Genomic DNA, 25,552 nt, shown 5'->3' with positions numbered 1-25,552 from the left:
GGCCTTGGGGAGGAGTGCAGATCCCTAGTAACAGGAGGAAAAGTCAGTTATGGGTTAGATGCCACCAGGAGTACATGGGATGGTAGCAGTTTCTGGAAGTTTTGTTAGAAAGTTAGGAAGCCAGGTCATCAGCTGAAAGTGAGGATGGGAGAGTGTTGGAAGGCTGAGAAGAAGGAGAAGGTGGAAGACAGTCATCCAGAAACCATGAATGGACCATTTGCAGGACAGGTTATTTAGTCAAATATTCATTTTTCAATCCTACCTACCAATTATGCAAAATTTCTTTTCCCCTGAAATTCAGCTAGCAAATTTTTACCCTCCCTAATGTAAATTAGTTTTTGTTACAAATAATTAGGACAAAGAGGCACTAAATAATGGATAAGAAGAAACATAATGGATAAGAGAGAAGGTTCTCTGGGTTCCAATCTCAGCTTTGCCATTTATTCACTATTTGCCTGTCCAAGTGAGTGAACCACCTTGTGCTTCATGTAATACAATTAGCCAAGTTCCTGGTATGTAATAAGTGTTATATAAATGCCACTACTACTACTAAATATAATAACCATTGACACCCTGGAAGATATTTTTTAAGAAGTTAGAAAATTCTATTTCCAAGTGTACGTACTTATGAAACTTTTTATCTATAATGTACTCATGATGCCTTCAAAACAAAATCAAATAACAGGATCATCTACAGACACCTGATTTTCAAAATGTTCTCTACATCACAAAGCTGTCTTGCAAAAGGCAGTCACTTCTGTTTTTCTATCCAAAACATTGTCTTTAACTTGAAGGGGCAGATGAAGTGTCCCTTCTGCTAAGTAGCATACTATTGAAACAACTTGTTATCATAGGAAATGTCAGCAATTTGGAACACATATACTTTTATAAAGGAAAATATGTAGCTTATCTTTAAACCTGACAACTCTTTTAAAGTACTGTGCAATGAGAAAACCATTGTGTGGTAAAAGGTTTTCATTGTCACGCTTCACTATGTTGCAAAGTATTGTTATGATTCTACTGTATCTTAAGGGCCTTGTGTTAAAAATCTGCCACAGTAATGACATCTTTCAGAGCTTTGTTCACTTAAAATTCCCACTTATTTGCTGCAACATATATCTTACCAATGAAGGAAGCAGTAAATGAATTTCATAAATGATGCTACCTGTAACCTTAACTTGAACCTTTTTTTTAATATCACAGCAAAAGTCCTATCAGTGGTTTATGCAGCCTTTCCATAAAACATTCATTTAGAAAAGAAGGCAGTTACTATTGAGACTACATCTTTGCTTTACAGACTCATCAAAAACACTTTTGCTGTATATTTCATTCTTGAAATAAAACCTAGCAACCAGTAAAATCCCATCATAAGGCAGCTAGTGATAATGAGATAATGTTAACTCAGATTAACTCTCAAACAGCTCCTGTCCTCCAGCCATCTCCTATTCTTAAAAATCAAGAGGAGAGTGAGCCTGGGCAGAGAAAAGGCAGGCAACTGCATCAACCTTGATATGTGCTAGTTGCACTAGGTAGACCAACAAAATGGGTACTAACCAACCAGATTTCCTGGACTCTCTGCCTATGAGATCCAGAATCTTTTCCATTGGTGTAAAGGCACTAGTTTTAAACCATTGGTTTAAGCATGGTGTAAAAATAACAATTGAGACTAGATACATTTGGACTGCACAGTGGACTGCTTGAGATCCAATCATTTCATTAGCCTCGAGTAACACAACGTCAAAGTTTACTAAATTGAATTTTTTGGTGATTACCTTTTGGCAGTAACTCATTGTAATACCAACCAAGACCTGTGAAACTCTGTGTTCTTTCTTTTGTCTAATAAACCTCCCACACCATAATTTTTCTAATATTTTTTTTAATCTTGAGCAATGTTTTCTATATATTTTCCAAAAGTATTTGCTGAATGCATTTTATCTGGCCACCCAGTTATTTTACATGTATTATTTGTTTTGTTTTAGATGTACTATTTCAGTCATTTATTCTATAGTAGGAAGAACAGCAAAAACCTGTGTATGCGGGTTTTTCCTTAGAAACCCTCAAAGGAGGCTTCTAAACATTTTTCATTAGGTTACATGCAATTTGCGAATGACTAAATTGAGTATTACATGACCTTAAACATTGCTAAAAAATTGTACAGGTTGTCCGCAGGTTCTGAACACTAAATTTTTAATGCCTAGTTTACAATAATGGCTTCATACAGTTATTAGCCAAGATCTCTAGCAAAACATATTCTTAGAGCAAGGTTCATTTTTTATGATAATGTATATAAATCCATATTTCAAATTGTTGTCTTGATAAATTCTAATGTTTTCAATTTCGTGACAGGCCTGACTACATTGTCTAGAGCTCTACATCTGAGGAACTATTACTGGAGTTAGGGGAATTCCAGCCCCGCCACTTTTCTTGTTCACTGTGCTTTATTAATTGGTATTATCTTTAATCTGTGGTTTATTTGCAGATCCAGGTAAGCTGCAGTACTTTGCCATACCCGAAGCATGAATTAAGGGGGGATTTGCACTCGTCAACACCTCTGCACCATGGAACTTGGGCACCTATTAGGAGGCCTTGCACTCCAAAAGCCTCTGATGTATGCTTTGAAAGAGCACGCCAGGACAGATACCATTGATATCAATGATTCATTTCTTATTTTCAAATAATAATAAATAACATTTCCTTCACACATCTCAATGCACAGCCCCTGGGGTGGGTGCATCATATTAGAAATATATTGGCGGTCTAGTATATTTGGGGAAAAATGGCTCACTCCAGACCTAATAAATGCTCGTGGCTCTTTCTGCAGTACTTTCTTTCTGGGCTCCTTGCCACACATACTGGACATCACCACCTTCCTTCATTTCCCCAAAGCAATAGGAAGACAGAGTGATTAAGTAAAGTGAAAGTTCGCTTAAGGTTTCAGGGTAGCTGGAGGTAATGAAAACACAAGTCAGTAAATAATGCCAAATTTGCTGCCAGACATTACCATTCCTAGGGATTTATCAAACATCCCCTATAACAGGGAATTTCTCACAGGCATTTATTTCTCTTTGTACCCTAGCCCTTTACTCTGTCGTTAGGCCCTCTCTCTATTCCCTACCTCTTGCACCAGCTGCCAGCTGACAACCCTCTTAATATTATCCTTGTACACAGAGAGGTTCAGTTCTTCACATGTTCATCTCCCCCAACCCCAAGTTTGCTCTGGACTGACCTTTGCATAAAGAAACATTCGCTAAAGTGCTCTGCTTAATGAAAGATCAACCATCATGGTCCCTACTGTTAACAACTCAAATGCTGCCACAAGCTTTGAAATTATGAAGATTTAAAAAATTGAATATTTTCAGCCAATGCTTACACAAGATTCATATTGCTCCCCTCTGTCCCCAGTCACTAGACACCAGAGTTAGCTGCCCACTACCCTATGCTTCTACAATTCGTAGTTCATACCTCCCCTAAATATTACTGGACTGTATTTAATAATGAATTTCTATTTCTTTCTCCCTAGGTTACAAACTTTTTCATTTCTGAGTTTCAATATCTACTACAAATCCTGGCGCAAAGAAGTCACTGAATACATGTTTTTGTTTATAAATGAATAAATGAACAAATAAGTGAATTTATAGACCATAATGTCTCAATTCTCAGAAGTTATGCTGTGCACAAAAGATTATATTATTTCAAGATCCTGGCAAGTACATTATGTAGCATATAATATATACAATTTGAAATTAAACTACACCTCATAATCTATTTATCAGCTCCACAGGTGTTCCCTCTGACTCAAAGGCATATAACCTCTGTTCAAATCCATTTTGCATGGTGCTCTGAGGGTAATCCTCTCTCAACACTACTTTCAACATCACTCCTTTACTTCATAAAATAATCATGTGCTTCCTCTTTCTTTAGGTCTGAGTTCCTCTATCTACATTTTTTCCCAAAAAATTCTTCTGTGAAGCTTTGGCTGATCTTGGCTCCCATCTACCCACTGAAGCCATTTTTCTGGGCCACCATCCTGGCTCAGTTCCTTAATGCATCATCTCCAGACTGTTCTCATGGGTTTATAGCTTCCCCACATCAATCCTTCCTATACACTGTTGACACATTAAATTTCCTAAGCTACATATTGGAATATGTCACTACAGTGCTCAAAAATTTTTACAGGTATCTCATTCTCTACTCAGTTAACTGCCGAACACCACATTTTGTCATTCCACATTTTTTCAGCTTTCTATTTAATAATAATTCTCACCATTCCTCTATTGCAGTGGTACCTAACTTTTTTGGAGAGTGTCACTGATCCCTCTGAAAATCTCCCTTTGAAAATCTCATGAAAGCTATCACCCCAGGGATAAAACCATCAAAATGTTATATATAATGACAAAAGATTCTTGGATACCTGACCATGCTCCATGCTTTAGCCAAATTGTGCTTCTGCTCATACTTTTTGTTTGTAACAGCCATTATTACAACTCTTGCTATCAAACTCATGCATTCTCAGCAGTCCATCTAATGTGCTATCTTCCCCACAAAACACATTTTGGTCTCCCTAATTAATTATGATCTTTTTTCCTCTCGAAATCCAAACCACATTCAGTTTATGTTACCTATGTTACACTTATGAGGTTGTCTTATCTCCCTGATGGAATTAAAAATTCTATGAGGTTAGGTATTATAGTTTATTTATCTGTTGCAGCCTTCTGCAGGACCCAGCATGGTAGTAAAAGTATAGGAAGAATAAATATCAATAATTGTTTAGTAAATGTTTATTGTAATTTTCAGGGCTGCTACATTGCAAAACTCCAGCAGAACTGTGTTCAAAACATCTATGAATTTATTTCTTAGTACATGTCCAAATCTCCTCGCTAAATCCTTTTGAGGATATGTTTCAGAATTCAAAATTGTTTAGATTTTAGATAGTTGAGCAAAACTTCATAATAAAAAATATTAATACTTATGCAGAAAAATGTATGAATATTCACACAGCCCATAAAATATGAATTTGGGTCAGGTTCTGCTGCCGAATGAATTCAGGTCAGGTCAGATCAGGTAATTACTGACAAGGGACTAAAACAAAACTTTTGTTTGCAGGTCTTTTTGGATACTGAGATCATGATGAGGAACTGTGGGCCTCTGTCAGTTCTTGGCTCCATATAGTCAGGTTGAATTCCTTAATTCATGATGCAGGGAGACCTCAGGCTTTCCTCCTGAATATTTCTGCCTTAAGTGTCACCTTTTGTTGGTCTCTTTCAACTTTCTTGGGTGCCTGAAGGTGAAAAGTGGTGCATTACTGCCACTAGATAGCACTAGGGGAGCAGAGCCCAGCTCATGCTAGGTAGAGCTAGTGTGGAGAGAACTCAGGCACTAGGTAGATGTGCAAGAGTGGCCTCTTCAGGAAATTCTTGCTTAAAGAACAAAACATATCACCATATCATATCCCAACAGTAAGCAGTTTGCTGTATTTTTTTTTCATATAGTTTCTATATATAGTAATATCAAAAGGGTGAAATTATTTTTACCCCAAATGATATTGTTACTTGCTTTTTCACAAAATCATATATTTAAGATGCCTTTTCAATCTGAAATATAGACAGCTAGCTCATTCTTTTTAATGTCACAGTGTATTTTATTGCAAGGGTATATCATAATTTCTTAACCTATTAGCAGACATTTGAACTGTTTTCATTTTTTCAGTATTGCAAATAATGTGGTACTCAAAATCTACCTAGAGGTATTTCTACACATTTCTAGAGTTCTTTTAAGGACCAGTTTCTAGAAGTAGAATTGTTGGGCCAAAGTGATGAATACTTTTAATAGATAATATCAAATTGCCCTCCAACTTTCAAATGGCCATTATTCATTGTTTTATCAATATGATTGTTGGCATGCCCACTATTATTTTGATCAGTAATAATTATTAGCACATTGAACATTTTTCATCCCTCTATAGACTATGTTTTGTGAATTGTCTTCATATCTTTTGTTCATTTTTCTTTTTGGCTGTTCTTTTTTTTTTTGTAAGAACAAAGGTTTGTAAGAACATTCTGCATTTTAGCAATAACATTCTTTTGATTTATACATGTGTTACAAATAGTTTTACAATTTGTCCCTTGACTTTGCTTTTTGCCTTATAGAAAAAGTTTGCCTTATGTAGCAAAATAGACCAAATTTGATTTTGAATTCTGGACTTCATGTCAATATTAGAAAGTTTTGCCATTCCAATATTATAAATACATACCTCCATCTTTTATTTCCACGCTTTTGAATCTTTTCCTTAAAAAAAAACACTTAAATTGTTGACCCACCTGAAATTTTTCTTTTGTATAATAAGCCAGTAGTTCCAAGACCATTTATTGAGTAACCCATCTGAAAATGAAAGCTTCTTAACTCCTAACCTTTATCTATTTTTTAAAGGTTGTGAATATCAATATCCTAGTATTTCCAATAAATCACCTTTTCTAACTATTACAGGACAAAATAAATAAGCTCCTACAGCATTACCTACTAGTTTTGGTAAGTTACTTAACTCCTGAGTCTCTGCTCAGATACCTAAAAAGTGGGGATAAGAAGAGAGATAATGAATATACAGCATTTAGCATGATTTCTATTACACAGGCCGTCAGTAATGACAGATATTGGTATCTTCTTCCCCGATGCACTTCAGCATTCCAAGTCTGCATCAAAGAATTTAATCAGACACTAAACTGTAGGCTGCCCACAAGCTCCTTGAAATCAAGAACTGTACCTTCTACTGTACAGGCCACAAGGACTCAGGAAAGAGTAAGAGCATGAGCTCCAGGAACTGAGTTCTGCCCTACTTTTCACTAACTCAATGAACCTTATCTGTAAAATGAGGAAAATAGAACCTGCCTGAGAGGATTGTTCTGAGGGTTAAATAAGTTAGTACATATAAAAAAAACTAGGAGAGTGCCTAAATTTAGTAAACATTTAATAAATAATAACCATTATTTTCACACTTTAATGTTTATGTCTCCTACAAATATTACACCAAAATATTGAGCTCATTGTCCATACTCACTACTTTTTTATTCAATTTCATAAATAACTCACTGAGTCATACAAGAGAAAAATAACACAGGAAGTATTTTTTCCCTTAAGAAATAATGATTGAGTACTGTGTTTCAAAAAAGATTATACAATTTCTTAAAATGTTGTATAAAGTACATAACACCAAAGGCTGTAGTAGCAGTTGTGAACGAAACCAGAAACCTACGTTAATTACATTTAAAAAAAATTGAGCATGAAAATTTACTTCTTTGCTTTGTAGAAGTCAAAGTAAAAAGGAAAACACAATAGGCTGATAAATTTGGTGAAGTAGGCATTATGTAGTTTATTACATGAAGGTCATCTAGCAACAAGAAGGAGATTGTGTTCATCTACCCTTCCACAAATTAGGTAGGTATGGAAGATGACAGAATATGTGATTTTCTAATGTTGTAAATGAGGATAAAACTTAAAAATCCAGGCAAGTAAAAAATTTGTGTGCCTGTTTTGGAGTCTCTGTCTTAAGTATCAATTATTTCAATCAGTCCTTTAAAGAAGCTATTGCTGAAAGATTTCCTGCACTTACTTTGTTTTGCTGACAAAAGATAGAGCTCTATAACTCAGATGTGATTTTCATGTGACAATGTTGATATTCTGTTAGAATACTGAAGAGTTAGATTTGAAATCTTGACCGAATGTTCATCCTCTTTTTGCACAGATGTCAAAAAGTTTTTAGCAAATAGAGTCAAGAAACTGTGTAGGATTGGCTCAAGTACCAGAATAAACACTTGACTGCGGCCTGAGGGTTTCCTGTCATAATGCAGTGGTATTTAACAAAAATGTTGGCAGAGAATTCTTTGTTCAAATAAAATCTTAAGTGGAAGAGTCAACCAAGTAAACAGACAAAAGTGGAGCTCTTCTGGGCTAAGAATGAATGGGACTGAGTTAAGGAGCAAAACTCGAAAACCAGTCCCCCATAAAATATCATGTTTTTGTTTGAAAAATTATAAACTAATTAATTGTTTTGTTCAAGTACAAAACAATCTGGAGAGACAGTGTAGAAGCACACAAAACACAGAAGTTGGAGTCAGATGCCCTGTGTTTGAATCTTGGTCCCTACACTGTGTAGTGACCTTTCTGTATACTCACTGGTGAAGTACAAATAATGAGAGTACCTCCACCTTATGGGACTTTTGGAGGAATTAAATGACTTAATATAGTAAAGCACTCAGAACAGTGCCTGGTCATAATCAAGTGTAAGTATAGTGTTTGTTAAATGAATAAGCTTCTCACACAATGTTAGGATATAATAGTAGAAAAAACTCCAATCCTTCTAGATTTCTCTAACTGAACCCTAGGGTGGATCATGCATGGCTTTGGCATAACTCATATCAATGTATTCTCATGTTCACTAATTGATTGACAGGATTTTTGTTTTTGTTTTCTTCTTGGTTTTGTACATGTCAAAGACATGGACTGCATACACATTCATCTTTGTATTCCCAGCACAAGTAACTTTTAAATACAGTAAGTATCAATACATGTAGGTAGAGTGAATAAATTAATGAATTAAATCATTTTAGCAGCATGAAGCAAGCTAATCATTTAATTAATTTAGGTTTATTTTAGAGTATCAAAATACGTAATTATATTCTAGAAAGAGGAGCAAGGCATGTATCCAAGGAGACAAGAACAAAAAGTGCTTACTCAAGTAATGGCAATGCTAAGAAGATTTTCATCTTATAAAGTATTATGTAATAGTTAAAAGAACAAGCTAGGAATATATATCAACATACAGGGCTTCAAGTCATTGTTTCATGAAAAAAATGAGGAGTGATAAACAAATTGTGATATACGATACCATTTATGTATCAACATATCTAAAACAACATATTACACACATATACACAAAATTGTTAAAACCTGAGATAGAGGTATAGAAGAACGGTAGGGAAGGGAACAGATTAGAGATATTGATAAAGAGAATTTAAGTCTCATTGGTGATGTTTTGATTTTTTTTTAAGGAGAATGTATTGTTGCATTACTTGAGTACTTAAAGTACAACAACTTAAAGGCGGGAAAAGGGCACTATCTCTTAGCACTGGCATGGATGTCTTCATACCAATACTTCCCCTTCATGTTCTTGCAGTAGGATTAAGAACCCTACATAACCAAATATTGAGCTGATGATACCAAAAGCCATCTTTCTCACCATTTCTTTTTCAGTAAAGTGGAGGCTTATATCAATGGATTACAATGCAAAATTGTGCTTAAAACCAGCTTACTACTCAGGCTAAATATTAAACTGAGAGACCTGCAGCTTGAGAATAAAGTATCCAATTTATTATCTATTAATAATAGTATTTATAGAGTTTAGAAGTGAAGTCCAGTGAATTAATACATGTTTATTTTTAGGGTAACAGGAAAACTGCCATAGGGTTGACTCTATAGAGAGAAAATTAAATTAAATAAGATTATTGGCAAATTGTATTCTCAAGAGCCCAAATACAAATCAAAGAAATAATGGTGGAAGGGATTGTTGGATAATGTTGTGGACTAAAAAACATGGAGAAAGCACTACAGAGCTCTAAAGACAGCAAAAATAATTCATGAGTTTGTCCAAAAAAAAATTTAACAAACAAAGGAGACTTCAAAGCAAGGGAAGTTATTAGGAATAAAGAGGGGCATTACATAATGATAAAGGGGCCAATTTTCCAAGACGACATAACATTTCTTAATGTGTATGCATCTAACAACATATCATCAAAATTTTGTGAGGTAAAAGTGATAGAACTACAAGGAGAAATAGATGAGTCCACTATTACTGTTAGGCACTTCAACACCTCTCTATCGGAAATAGATCCAGCAAGCACAAAATCAGTAAGGACATAGTTGAACTCAACAACATCAACAATCAACTAGACATAATTGGCATCTATAGACTACTTCATCCAACACAGCAGAATACACCTTCTTCTCAAGCTCACGTGAAATATTCATCAAGATAAGCCACATAAAACACACCATAACACTAGGCCATAAAACATACCTTAACAACTTTAGAGAACAGAAATCATTCAATGTCTGTTCTAATACCACAAAGAAACTAAACTAGAAATCAATAACAGAAAGACAACTGGAAAATTTCAAAGTACATGGGGATTTAACAACACACTTTAAATAACACACGAGTCAAAGAAGAAATCTCAAGAGAAATTTAAAAGTATTTTGAACTAAATGAAAATGAAAACACAAATATCAAAATCTGTGGTATACATCAAAAGCAGTGCTTAGAGGGAAATTTTTAGCATTAAATATATTATAAAAGAAAATATTTTGCATTAAATATTACATTAGGGAAGAAAAAAGATCTAAGGTCTATCTTCTAAACTTTCACCTTAGGAAACTAGAAAAAAAGAGTAAATTAAGCCAAATGAGTAGAAGAAAAGAAATAATAAATTAGATCAGAAATCAATGAAATTGAAAAGAGGAAATGAATAAAGAAAATAAACAAAACCAAAAGCTGGCTCTCTGAAAAGATCAATAAAATCAATAAGCCTCTAGAGAGGATAACTAACAAAAAAAGAGAGAGGACACAAATTACTAATATCAGAAATGAAAGAGGAGACATCACTATAGATTCTATGGACATTAAATGAACATTAAAGAATACCATGAACAACTCTATGCTTACAAACTTGATAACCTAGATGAAATGGACCAAGGCTTTGAGAGTCACAATCTGCCAAAACTCACATGAGAAAAAACAGACAATCTGAATAGGCCTTTAGCTATTAAGGAATTTGAATCAATAATAACTTTCCAAAACAGAAAGCACCATGCCCAGATGGGTTCAATGATGAATTCTACCAAACATTTAAGGAAGAAATTATACCAATTCTCTACATTCTCTTTCAGAGATGAAAACAGAGAGAATGCTTCCTAACTCATTCTATAAGGCCAGCATTATACTAATACAAAACTAGACAAAGACATTACAAGAAAAGAAAACTATAGACCAAGATCTCTCACGAATAAAGACACAGAAAACCTCAACAAAATCTTAGCAAATTAAATCCAAAAAAGTATAAAAATGAATTGTACATCATGACCAAATGGGATTCAACCCAAGTATGCAAGACTGGTTCAACATTTGAAAATTAATGTGTTCCATCACATTAACAAGCTAAAAAAGAAAAATCACTTGATCATATCAACAGATGTAGAAAAAGCATTCGACAAAAGCCAACAATCGCTCATGAAAAATCTATTAGTGAACTAGAAATAGAGAGGAACTTTCTCAACTTGATAAAAATATCTACAAAAAAACCTACAGCTAATGTCACACTTAATGGTGAGAAGCTAGAAGACTTTCCATTAGATTAGGAACAAGCCAAAGATATCTCCTCTCATCGCTCATTTTCAACACTGTAGTGGGAGTCCTACAAATGCAATAGGACAAGAAAAGAATATAAGAGATATACTCATTGGGAAGAAAGAGATAAAACTGTCTTTGTTTGCAGATGGTATGTTCTTCTATGTAGAAAATCCAAAAAGAATTGACAGAACAACTCCTGGAAGAAATAAGCAATTATAGCAAGGTCACAGGATACAAGACTAATATACAAAAGTCAGTTGCTTTCCTATGTACCAGAAATGAATAAGTGAAATTTTAAATTAAAAACACAATACATTTACATTAGCACCCCCAAAAATGAAGTACTTAGGTATAAATGTAACAAAATATGTATAAGGTTTATATGGGGAAAACCATAAAACTCTAATAAATGGGCTAAAAGAACTAAATAAATGGGGAGATATTCCATGTTCATGGATAGGAAGATTCAATATTGTCAAGATGTCAGTTCTTCCCAAAACGATCTACAGATATAAGCCCAATCAAAATCCCAGAAGGCCATTTTATGGATATTAACAAAAGGTTCTAAAGTTTATATGGAGAGGCAAAAGACCCAAGATAGGAAACACAATACTGAAGTTGGAGGACTGACACTACCTGACTTTAAGATTTATGATAAAGCTACAATAATCAAGACATTGTGGTATTGGTGAAAAAACAGACTAATAGATGGATGGAACAGAATAGAAAGCCTAAAAATAGAACCACATAAATATAGTCAACTTATCTTTAACAAAGGAGTAAAGGCAATACAATGGAGAAAGGACAGTTTCTTCAACAAGTAGTGTTAGAATAACTGGACACCTCCTATGCAAAAAAGTGAATCTAGACACAGACATTATACCCTTTACAAATATCCACTCAAAATGTATCACAGAACTAAATGTAAAATGCAAAACAATAAAACTCCTAAAAGAAAGATAACATAGGAGCAAATCCAGATGACCTTGAGTTTGGTGATAAATTTTTAGACATAATACCAAAGTCATAATCCAGGAAAGAAAGAACTGAGAAACCAGATTTCATTAAAAGTAAAATTTTCTGCTATGTGAAAGACACTGCCAAGAGAATAAAGAGACAGAGTGGGACAACATATTTGCAAAATACATATCTGATAAAGCCTGTTATCCAAAATATACAAAAAAAGCAAAAAAAAAAAAAAAAAAACCCTCTTAAAACTCAACAGAAAGAAAACAAAAAATAGGCCAAAGACCTTAACAAACACTTCACCAAAGAAGATATACAGATGTCAAATAAGCAAATGAAAACATACTTCACATAATATGTCATCAGGGAAATTTAAGTCAAAACAATAATGAGCTACCACTACACACCTATTAGAATGGCCAAAATCTAAAGCACTGAGAAACACAAATGCTGACAAGGACGTGAAACAAGAGGAACTCTCATTTATTGAGAGTGGGACTGTAAAATGGTACAGCCACTTTGGAAGACAATTTGGTGGTTTCTTACAAAACTAAACATACTCTTACCAAGCAATTGCACTCCTTGCTATTTGCCCTAAGGAGTTGAAAATTGATGTGCACACAAATACCTGCAGACAGGTCTTTATAGCAGCTTTATTCGTAATTGCCAAAACCTGGAAGCAACCGAGATGTCCTTTAGTAGGTGAATGGATAAATAAATTGTGGAATATCCAGACAATGGAATGTTATACAGCACTAAAAAGAAATGAGCTTTTCACATGGAAGAAGGTTAAATGCATATTGCTAAGGGAAAAACCTAATTTGAAAAGGCTTCCTACTGTATGATTCCAACTATATGACATTCTGGAAAAGGCAAAATACTATGGTGACAATATAAATATTAGTGGTTGACAGGAGTTGGGGAGTAGGAAGGGACAAATAGGCAGAGCACAGAGGACTTGGAAGGGCAGCAAAAATACTCTGTATGATACTCTAACCATGGATACATGTCATTATACATTTGTCCAAACCCAATTAATGTTACAAATCCAAGAATGAACCCTACTGTAAACTATGGACTTTTGGTGATTATGATGTGTCGATGTAGGTTCATCAGTTGTACCACTCTGGTGGAGGACTGTGATAACAGGGGAAGCTATGTATGTGTCATGGCAGGAGGTACATGGCAAATCTCCGTACCTTCCTCTCAATTTTGCTGTAAACCTAAAATTGCTCTAAAAAATAGTAAAACCTTTAAAAATTTGAATGTTCATTGTTTCTGTTTTGGAAGTCATACAAGGGAGAACGATGCTACCAAGTCAGTTTTCGTTTTTAGACTATGACACCAACTCTACTCAACTTCAGAAAGAAATATGTTTTTCTTAAAAATACCTCATTTCTGTTCAGTTTCTTCTGTGGTCTACTTATGATGGTGTCTTTCTAATTCCAAAAGACTTTTCCCACCATCCCCAGCTTCTGTCAGAAGGGTCAATTCTCTAGCTTTCCAGGCATAACTCATTCATTTAGCACATCTATAACTTGATACCTGCATGCTAATTGATACAATGTCCCTTCCCTCCACTACACTAAAAACTCCACTAGTGCTGCAGCCAGTTAGGTCTGTCCTGTTTTACTGCTGTTCAACTAGCACCTAGCGTAGTGTCTGGCATACAGCAGGTGCTCAATAAATATTTGGTTAATTAATACATGAACAAAAAATTAGGTGAACTTAGAGTAAATTATGCTAAGTGAAATAAGCCTGACAGAGAAAGACAAATTCCACATGGTATCAGTTACATGTGGAATCAAAAAAATAAGTTGAATTCATAGAAACAGAGAGTAGAGAAGTGGTTACCAGGGGCTGGAGGATGGGGAAATAGGGAGAGGTTGGTAAAAGGATACTAACTTTCAGGTATAAGGTGAATAAGGTCTGAGGATCTAATGTATAATATCGTGACTATAATAGATAACATTGTACAGTACTGTATAATTGAAATTTGCTAGGAGAGTAGAACTTAAACGTTCTTGCCAAAAAGAAAGTCAAATAAGTGAGGTGATAGATACATTAATTAACTTGATGGGGGGGGGGAATTCTTTTACCAGGCACATATACACCAAATCATCACATTGTACACTTTAAATATCTTACAATTTTGTCAGTTATACCTCAATAAAGATAGAAAAAATGAGGCTAACAATGTAATATAATTAAAAATCCATCAATACCTACTTAGCCTAGTATCTTCTAAATAGAATGTTTCAACTGTATTACAATATTTCCCAACCATATTCCATCATGAGAAATGATCTTTTCCTTCTTAATACAAGGCCAGTAGCCTGCATTTATAGGACTGGCAGGTCATTATGACTTCTCCTTGAAAGGTATTAAGGCAATTTCTGACCACTTCCTGGTTCAGTCCTAGTATTAGTTAAGGAATGCAATGGGCTATTCAACAAATTACTTTTTGGCTAATTCATTTTTTTTTTTTTCTCAGCTTAAGAGAGGTCATTTCTCCCCACCCCATACCCCTACTTCCTCAGTGGTAACTTTTTTCTCTGCCTCTTCTCTTTTCTGTCTCATATCAAGGGAAATCCAGTTTTCCTGGGAGACTTCTTCATAGGCGCTATTGTCTCCCACTTCTAACTTGGAGGAGAGGTGGGGAAACTGCCTCTTGGCCCCTAAATGTGTCTTCTCATTGCTGCCTTAAATGTGGAGTTAGTATCACCCATCCACTTACGTCACACACTTCTAATCACCCTTGATCTTGAATACTCCATTAGGATTCATTTTTACCTTCCTAGATGTTTTATCACTTGGCTCACATTTTTTCTTCCAACCCTCTATTGTTTCTTTTTGGAATTTAAACTGAATTTCCTATTATGAGAAAGGAAGTATAGAGGTGGAGGGCACAGATTCTGGAGTCACACCCCTTGGATTTGAATCCTACTCCACCACTTCTTAACTGTGATTAAGGAAATTTAACATCTCTGAACCTCAGTTTCCTCATTTGTAAATTGAAAGTAATAATAATGCCTACATTATAAGGCTTAAATGAGTTAAGACCCATAAAACACTTAGTCACTGGCACATAGAAAGCACTCCCGAATGCCAGTATTATCATTATCCTTGGTAACATTAATATCCATATTTTTGACTACTGACTTTCAATTTCTGGACATATTGGCATCCACACATAGTTCTACCTTGAAGCAGCTTATCACACAGCCCTACTTTAAGATTTCAAACCTGGTATTTTTCTCCAATTAGAAAAATTCTTCTCCTCATCTTTCTCACTCTTGAAAACTCCCAGAACATTCTATTTTCTTGGCTTAAATCACTGATTCAAGCAAGCACTGGCAATCAAACTTCCTATTCTTTAACTCTAATAATTTTCTAATATGAATCTTCGAGTCTTAGTCAGTCTAATCTTAATCTCTTCATTCTTCCTTGAACATATACACTTATAAGCTCTCCTCAATGTCCAGAGATCAATAATCTTACTTGTCCTTTAATAGCCAAATGAGTGATTTATCAACATCTATCTTGAGCTCCTCTGTGTAAATATTGCTGAATAAAGGTACTTCGTTTCTATTACTAAAAACTAAAACAGAACCACGCCAACAGTAGTGGTCCAACAAATGCTTTCTAAGAGTAAATTTGGGAAGACTTCCTTTATGTTTAGGATGCTATTCTGATAATAATGATGTGAAAGCATTTGTATTTTAATTAGAGTGTTCTTGGTGCTATATGCACTTTTGAAGTAACTTTCAAGAATGAAGTAGCATTTGTCATATATCTACTTTTGCATACCATCTCTGATTTATAAGCATTGCAATTAAAGAAAATCTAACCTGTGTTGACTAACAATCAGATACCGACTAGCTGTATGCTCTTTAGAAACTCATTATGCCTTTGGGACTTGTGTATCTGTAAAATGAGGGAGCTGCGCTAGAATAAACTGGCTTTTAGAGGACTCCAAGGGGGTCATTCACTTAAGAATTAGACTAAGGAGACTGTAAGCATAAAGAAAATCATATTAATGCAGGGGGGGAATGTTCAAGAAACCAGAACCAAAGTCAGATGGGAACAGTAATTCCAATTATGCACTGGAGAATTGACTCTTCCACACAAAGGACTTCAAACTGTAACTATGACTAAATGATAGTCATAGTCAGTTGGAAAGTTAAGGCTACTGTCAGTTGTCCCGTTTTCTCACATAACCTCTTGTCACAGTACCTCAACTAATTTAAAATGCAATTAAAACCCCCTGAAGCTGAATACATATGTTCAACATCAGTTAAATACATTCATCCTTTGGGGAAAACAATCATATTCTAGAAATACACAAAGTGATTATTTTTTATGAAGAATTAATTTCAGTAGGAGAGGTACACATACCATTAATAAATAGTTGGGAATCATTTTCATCAAAAGGGCATAGCAGTTGTAAAGAATTATATGTTAGCTATCTACAGGGATAGTGAATTTTTTTGTTAAATGTCTTTTGGGTTAATATTCTTTTGGTGTAAATGTGTATTAAATATGCATGTCAACCCCTTTGAACTCTCCCTTAAGGTAAAAATTCCCACTCCCTACTTTCCTGCTCATAAGTAGAGGGCTCTTGAAATTAGAGAACTCACAAACAGGAAACAAAAAAGCAGATATTCAGATCTTTGGTTCCTTGTGTAGGTGTGATATCAGAACTCCAGAGAGAACCCTAAACTCACATCAGCTTGTTATGAAATACACTTATTGCTAGAATTCAAATGTGAAATGATGTTTAAATGTATTTCTGTCTTCAGATATAAATGTGTTTGGCTGCTTAGAGTTTAGTGTAGATAGAAAGAGAAATTAAAACATATATTCTATGAAAGTTCAAGTCTGAAATACACTATGCAAGTCAATCCAAAATCATTAGGTAAATATGTAATTTAGATGATTTTAAAAACATGAAAGCCTTACTTAAAGCAAAATACTTCTTCAGAAATTATATAACTGTGATGTCTAAATTTCTCTTTTGCTTTAAACTGTTTACACCTATTTCCTATACACTTACAAAAATATACTAAACAAAAAGGGAACTTTTAAACTTTGTTTAGAATTACCATTATATAATTATTAAATAAACATGCATGTAGGAAAAAGACAAAATCATGTAGAAAATTTGTAACTGCATCATATATATGTACATATAGACTTTTGACAACTTTTACCATTTTTCTTTTGGAAGAAAATTTTAATTTGGTATATATTATATAAAATATATATGATAGAAATGTGAAAATACAATCAGAAAAAATCTGTTTCTTTAAAGTTAAGTAGTTAATGAACAATGTTCGCATTGTTCCCAAGATTAGTGTGACTTGTGTCTAATATTAAAAGCATTATTCAAATAGTATGCAATTATAATATCCATCCCCGTTCAATACGGAGTATTATAAATAAAAATATATTGTTAAAACATCGTCATATACGTTATACGAATATATCATCATTTCTTAGAGGAAGCAAGGGCTGATTAAAATCTATAAAATATTAGATGGTCTCCATTTACAATTAAACCAACAAGAAAGGATCAGGGAAAGGAGCCTACCTTCCATTGCCCTTTTAAAGAAGACCTTACAGCTCCCACAGGTAAGGACACCATAATGACAGCCTGATGCTTCATCCCCACAGATTAAACAAATCTTCTGAGGTAATGACTCGAAGCTGTACTGTGGGCTCTGGCTGGCTTCTGAATCCGGCCTTGAAATGCAAAACAAAGTACTCCATTTATTTTTAGGTGCACCACTATCTAATACTAAAGTTTTCTTAACCCAGAATTGACAGAGTGAAAGGGTTTTTAGAAAATAGAACCGAATACACTTGAAAGACATGCAAACTAAACTTGATGTACTACCTGTTACTGGATTCATCAGACTGGCAAAGTTATTAGTCTTTCATCAGGAGCACCAACACGAAAGAATAATAAATAATTAATATATAATTTTATATCCAGAAAAAAATCTTTCTACAAAACTTCTTATAGAGAATCAATTCAGTCTCTGACAAATCAAATGTTATGACCTTGTACGCTGGGTAACGATAAACGTGGTTTTGCTTTAAGAGTACAATCATACTTAGTGATGCTACTGAGTTTTTAAAACTCAACTCTGTAATTAAACAAGAATATGTGTTTGTCATTTTAAAGTATTGTTCAGTATACTGCCACTGTTTTGACTATTCACAACACATGATTCCAAACCGAGAGCATTTTTTTCTTTTTTCTTTAAAATTCCATTACTCCCGTAGGTAAATTAAAATCTTTTTTAAAATCTGTGTGAAAAAAAGTTGCAGCGAACTCGACACAATATTAGAATACAAGGTACTGCAGTGATTGATGTTTCAATCCGTAATGTAAACATATTACACATAAATTAATTTAAATCTTGAGATTCGTATGAAAATGAAGCGGTTGAGTGTCCAGACCCCTGAGACGGTTCTGCTTTGGGTTCTGGCCCGCTACCCAACATCCAGTGCCACCCCTCCCGGGAGAACGGGGCGTTAATGTCTCCTCTCCAAGACAGACATTCCCAGTAATTGTCCTTCTACGAAGAAAAGCATTTTATAAGGCCCCCGACTCGCCGCACGCCTTCCGCTCCGCGGGGCTACAGCGGACCTAGAGTGACGCTGCACTTTTAGAAATCACGGCTGGTCTTGTCTTGGGATTGCGCAGATCTGAAAAGTGTAGAAACATATTTTCGGGGAGGTACGCTCCAGAAACAGCATATTCTGCGCCCCCTTGGTGTCCCCCCAAAAAATGAGGAGAAGAGGTAAGGAAAAGGAAGCCAACCTGTGCTGTGCCCCGCCCCGGCCACCCACCCCTCGCGGCCACTCGGGGGAGCCGGAGCCGGAGCCGGAGCCGGGCGCTGAGGGCCGGGAGCTGGCGGCGGCCAGCGGCCGCACCGCTACTCTCGCGACGCGCCGGGCGCGCCCCGCCCCGGGCCCTCACCTCAGGTAGTTGAGATAGGGCTGGTAGACCTGCGGCAGGCCCTCCTTGAGCACCGCGGCCTGGTAGCCGAGCTGCGGGAGCCCGTTGAGGCCGAGCGGCGGGTAGAGCGCTGGGGCCGCCCCGGCGGCGGCGGCGGCGGCCGAGGCCGAGGTGGACGGCAGGCCGTCCCGCGGTAGCAGGCAGGCGCCCGCGCCCGGCCCCTTGCAGGGTGGTGGGGCGAACGCGCCCTGCTGGGGCGGCGCGCTCTCCGCCTTGTACAGGATGCACTCCAGGGTCGAGCCCGACGAGGACGCGGACGAGACAGACGCACCGACAGGTGCGGCGGCGGCCGCCCCTTCCCCGGGTCTTGACGACGGCGCTCGCGTAGGCAGCGCGGGTGGCGCCAGCGGGAAATCCGGGAAGACGGCGGGGTTGGCACCCGCCACCAGGTACGGCCGCGGGGAACGCGCGGCGGCCTCGGCGCCTTCCTCTTCCTCCTTGATCTTCAGGGCGGGCGGCTGGAAGTCTCCATAGAGCGGGAATGCGTCGTCCTTGGGCTCGGCGTCGGGCTGGTACGCGCAGTCGGGGAAGTCGCCGGCCGCGACCTGGGCGGACGAGGCCGAGGGCGGGCCCCGCGGCGGGGCAAAGGCGCTGACTGCCGCGGCCCCGCCGTCATAGTTATCCCCCTCTAGCAGCTGCCGGGTGCGGGCGGCCAGGAAGGCTGAGTTGAGCGGCAGGATGGGCACGTGGATAAAATCCATCACCGTAGTGGCCAGCGGGGAGCGCCCGGGCGCCGCTGGCGCGTCGTGCTCCGCCAGGGCGACCCTGGGCGCCGTGAAGCGGGAATCTTCCTTGGGGACCAGGGCGACGCCTCCTGCGGCCGACCCTGGAGCAGCGGTGGCGGCTCCTCCTCCGGCTGCTGGGCCTCCCGCAGGCCGGGGTTTGCCCTTCAGAGGTGGACCCACGGACCCCTCGGACTCGGAGCCATCCTCCTCCTCCACCTCCACCACAGGGGGCTGCGGAGAGGGCTTCACTGCGGCCCCGGGCCAGTGATGGCTCCCGGCCGTCGGGGGCAGCAGCTGCCGGGACGGTGCCAGGCCCCTGGGCAGCACTTTCTGGGCAGCTGCCGTCCCGGAGCTGTCACCAGACTTGCCTTCTGGTCGGCTCATGAGCGGGGGCAATACCCCCTGGGTGACAGGGGCAGCCCGGGCGTCTTGGGGAAGCTCGGGGCTAAAGAGGCACCAAGGGCTGGTGGCCTCGCAGACGGGCGGGCTGGCGTGGCTCTGCCCAGGACCCGAGGGCGCCAGTAGCGTGTCCAAGACACTGTCCAGCAGTCCACTGTCCTTTTCTGGGGGTCTAGAGGTGCCACCTCCAGCACCCTCTGTGGCTTCAACTCTGGAATACGCCCCCTCCACGTCTGACAGCGACTGCTGGTCCTGAGTCTTCCCGTCTGGGTCCTGACCCTGGCAGGGCCGAGGGAAGAGCAGCCCGTCCAGGGAGAGGGGTATGACCGAGGCAGTAGGTGACGCGTCCGAGATCTCGCTCGCCTGAAAGGGGCCTGTGTCCCGGCGTCCCAGCAGAGGGGATCCGACCTGGGTTGGGGAGGGCGCTCTGCCCGCCACGTGGGGAGCCCGGGGATCCTTTGCCTTCCGCTCAGTCATGACGACCCGGACTCCCCTTTTCTCCTCCCCTGTCTCTGGGGAGGAGGGATAGGGGAAGGACGAGGGGGTGTCAGGAATACAAGAGCAGCGGGGGGAGGAAATAGGTGTTGAATTTGGCTGGACCGGACGGTGGAGAGGGGGGTGAAATCTCCACCTCCTGGGTCGGAAGGGGGCGGCACCGATCAGCTACTGCCCTTGCCCTCGGTCCGGTAGGCAGGGGAGGGGTGGCAGTTGCTCCGTCCTTGAGGCAGGTGGGGAGAGCAGGCGAAGGCAGTTGTAGGGATCTCACTTCCTAACTGGGAGAGTTCTCCAAGAGAGTTCCCCGACTTCAGTCTGCGGACAGAGACGCAGAGTACTCACAAGTCGGCACTCGAGTGGCGGCGGCTTCGAAAGCGACGCAAAGCGGCTCTCTCTCTACACTGTTTCTCCAGCTTCAGTGCCGTGTTGCTCCCAATCCCCGACTGCATTCCACTTCCCTTCTCACTAAAACCCTGGGGCTACTTTGGCCTCTCGGCAGAGCCCATCCTCAGGAGCAGCCTTGTTTCTGACGGCTCCCTATAGCTGGCGACAACCATCTCTGCAGCTCTCACATTTCTCGGCAGTCGGGGGGACGAAACGCCTATAGTTGCAGATTCCACTCAAATGCCAAGGGAAACTAGTTCTCACTGAGAATGCTGCTCACACACCAGACCCTCGCTCACTCAAATATTACTAGGCTTAACTGGAGTAGTGACAGCCAGTAGACTAGCCCCACCGCTTTCTAACAACGCCTCCTCCCTATCTGGAGGCCCCGCCCAGAGTCCCTCCCTGCCCCAATTATGGACCAGATCTGAAATTGTGGAGTTGGTATTTCCAGCCGCTAGTCTAAATAACAGGTACTGTGGGATGGAACTTCGTAAGCATATTAGATTTTGTACGACCAGTTAAGAATTATGCCCAATCTAACTGGAAAAGCGAATGGATTCTATCAGAAGCTGAATTCTCAGGATTTCAGTTTTGTAAAGATTTTACATAGAGGAAAATATTTGGCTATGTGTATTATTTTTTAGAATAAACGTATCAAGGATGATCCTAAATAACATGAAAGAGATTTTCTCTCTTATGACTTCCATAAAAGTGAGTATTTTCAAATTGCTACAACCAACATGTCCTGCGCCTCGTGAACAGTCCTCAATGTGGCAGAGAAATTTGGGAGTGGGAGGTAGTTGATAACACTTACCTACATGTACAGGAAGTTTGGATGTTGTGTGTCACACTTTGATTTGTCCTAAGGAATGCATTCCAACTTTTAACAAATAGCACTTTAAGGAAAGTTTTCTTTAGCTCCAGCTTATATCCTGTGCTACATCGTAAATTCCTCAATAGAGATGTTAAATTTTATTTTTATCCCCTCGGCATTCTTATTCTTTAAAATAATCTTTGAGTTTTTTAAGCAGATCACCTCTTGCCTCCTGAGGATATGGTAGAGACAGCGGGGAGTAGTGCAATATATTTGAGATGCAGAGTTATAAACTAACTATCTCTGTGCTGAACCCAAGACCTTTGGGTATCCTGACATCATCTTAAATATACCATGTTCAAAAGTGAATTAATCATTTGGAAAATTCCTCAAAATTCTGTCTGTGCTGATGCCCCACAGATTCTCTCAGCCAGGTTTAGAGAATACACTGGAAGACTCCAAGACTCCAGGAAGGGCAGAGCTACTAGAGGTAAGGATCCTGGATCCCTGAATCACCTGGGGAGGGTCTACGTGAGTGAGAAATAAATTTTATCATGTTAGACCATTGGATTTTGGAATCCATTTTTCCAACCATTAGCTTACTCTGACCGACTAATTTTAAATATAAAGGAGTTAGGTGGGTAGAGGAGGGGTGAAGAGAACTCCAGGAAGCAGATATAGTATGTTCACAGGACATCAAATAGGAAGACATAATATGGGGACTGCAAGGAGGCCATTATGGATAGAGCATAGAGTAAATGTGGGAATGGAAGAGGATAAGGCTAGAGAGATGAACTAATTTATTATTATTAATACTGTTATTGTTGCTTTGGGGCTTTCCCTTTTCCAATCTATTTTAAACCACTTAACATGCTTTACTGGATATAACTCATGTACCATAGAGTTCACCTGTTTTAAAGTTACAATTCAATGGTTTTTAACATATGCACAGTTGTATAACTATCACCACTATTAATTTTAGAACATTTACATTACCCCCAAAAGAAACCCCACACCCATTAATAGTCACTCCTCATTTTCCCTTAAAACCTTTCAACAGCCTCTGAGTCTACTTTCCTTCTCTCTGCATTTGCCTATTCTGGACATTTCATATAAATAGAATCATACCATATGTGTTCTTTTTTGCTGGCTTCTTTCCCTTAGCATAATGTTTTCAAGGTGCAGCCACATGGTAGCATGTATCAGTACTTCACTCCTTTTTATTGCTAAATAATATTTTATTGTATGGATATACTGTTTGATTGTCCATTTAGCAGTTGTTGGACATCAGGGCTGTTTCTACTTGTAGGCTATTATGAATAATGTTGCTATTAACATTCATGTACAAGTTTTCGTGTGAACATATACTTTCATTTCTCTGGCATATATACCTAGGATTAGAACTGCTGGGTCATATGGTAACTCTAGGTTTAACCTTTTGAGGAACTGCAGACTGTTTTCCAAAGTGACTGGACATATTATGTTTACACCTGCAGTGTAGGAAGGTTCCAATTTCTCCACATCCTCAGAAATACCTGTTACTGTCTTTTCATTATAGCCCTCATAGTGTGTGTGAGTGAAGTAGTATTTCACTTTGGTTTTGATTTACACTTCCCTGATGATTAGTGCCATAGAATCTGTAGATTTTGTAGAATCTGGATAGTACTGCCAGGTAGTCTTCTACGACTTTTACATGTGTTAACTTATTTAATCCTTCAACAGTCCCATGAAGTAAGTACTGTTATCTGCATTTCATAGTTGAGAATACTGAAGCTCAGAGTTTCCCATTATTATTAAGTTAATAAGTAGCATAGCCATATTTGATCCCAGGCAATCAAATGCCTCAAATACCAGACTTCTTAGGAGTATGATTTTTAAATAGCAAATGGCTCAGAATGTGGGTTCCAGGTTGCTGCAGCCATAAAATTGGCACTAAGTCTCATTTTAAATGACACACTATATTAGGTTTAATTTTTTTTTTTTTTTTTTTTTTTTTTTTTTTGCGGTACGCAGCCCTCTCACTGTTGTGGCCTCTCCCGTTGTGGAGCACAGGCTCCGGACGCGCAGGCTCAGCGGCCATGGCTCACGGGCCTAGCCGCTCTGCGGCATGTGGGATCTTCCTGGACTGGGGCACGAACCCGTGTCCCCTGCATCAGCAGGCGGACTCTCAACCACTGCGCCACCAGGGAAGTCCTATTTGGCTTAATTTTGATTGACTATAAAAATTCCCTCAAACCAGACAAGTCTGACTAGGATATTTCCATAAGACTGAAAGTCTTGAAGTAAGGAAACAATAATAAAGATGCTCAGCATATCCTAAATCACCATTATGCCATGAAATTTGATGCTGGGTGATTAGCATTCTTGGCACAAGAATTCCTAAAAATATGAATCTTTGAGTGAAACAAAGTCACTAGTTAAATATACTGGTTAAAAATAGAATTACCATATGATCCAGTAATTTCACTCTTGGATATTTATCCGAAGAAAACACAGACACTAATTAGAAAAGATATATGTACCCCTATGTTCATTTCAACATTACTTACAATAGCTAAGATATGGAAGCAACCTAAGTGCCCATTAATAGCTGAATGGATAAAGATGAAGGTATGATATATATATATATATATATATATGTATATATAAATAATAGAATATTACTCAGCCATAGAACAGAATCTTTCCATTTGCAACAACATGAATGAACTGTGAGGGCATTATGTTAAGTGAAATAAGTCAGACAGAGAAAGACAAATACTGTATGATTTCACTTATATGTAGAATCTAAAAGAAGAAAACAAATGAACAAACATAATAAAACAGAAACAGTTATAGACACAGAGAAAAAACAGGTGGTTGCCAGAGGGAAGGGGATGATGGTGACGGGGTATGAAAGAAATAGGTGAGGGAGATTAAGTGGTACACACTTCCAGTTGCAAAATAAATGAGTCAGGGATATGATATGCACAGTGTGGGGAATATAGTAACTATGTAATATTTTTGTATGGTGACGTATTGTAACTAGACTTATCATGGTGATCATTTCGAAATGTATAGAAACATTGAATCACTATGTTGTGTAATAAGAACTAACATAGTGTTGTAGGTCAATTACTCTTCAAAAATAAACCAACCAACAAACAAACTCATATAAAAAGAGATCAGATTTGTGGGTACCAGAGGCAGGGGATGTGGAATTGAATGAAAGCAGTCAAAAGGTACAAACTCCCAGTTATAAGATAAATAAGTGCTAAATAATGTACAACATGATAAATATAATTAACACTGCTTATGTATGAAAGTTGTTAAGCGAATAAATCCTGAGTTCTCATTACAAG

General features: G+C 38.4%; 1 protein-coding gene across 1 annotated transcript in view; it reads right to left on the bottom strand.

Annotated features, from left to right (window-relative positions):
* The window catches only part of PGR (progesterone receptor), a 99,005-nt gene extending 77,807 nt beyond the window's left edge, over positions 1 to 21,198 (bottom strand). The window contains exons 1-2 of the mRNA XM_019923733.3: positions 19,353 to 21,198; positions 17,955 to 18,106 (exon numbers count right to left, since the gene is read on the bottom strand). Coding sequence (XP_019779292.1) covers positions 17,955 to 18,106; positions 19,353 to 20,992 — 1,792 coding nt within the window. The 5' untranslated portion in view covers positions 20,993 to 21,198. The remainder of the gene's footprint in view (positions 1 to 17,954; positions 18,107 to 19,352) is intronic.
* Between the last annotated feature and the right edge of the window lie 4,354 nt (positions 21,199 to 25,552).

Source organism: Tursiops truncatus, chromosome 8 (assembly GCF_011762595.2).
Source record: "Tursiops truncatus isolate mTurTru1 chromosome 8, mTurTru1.mat.Y, whole genome shotgun sequence".
Classification (NCBI taxonomy): Eukaryota; Metazoa; Chordata; class Mammalia; order Artiodactyla; family Delphinidae; genus Tursiops; species Tursiops truncatus.
This window is presented reverse-complemented; position numbering and strand designations above follow the sequence as displayed.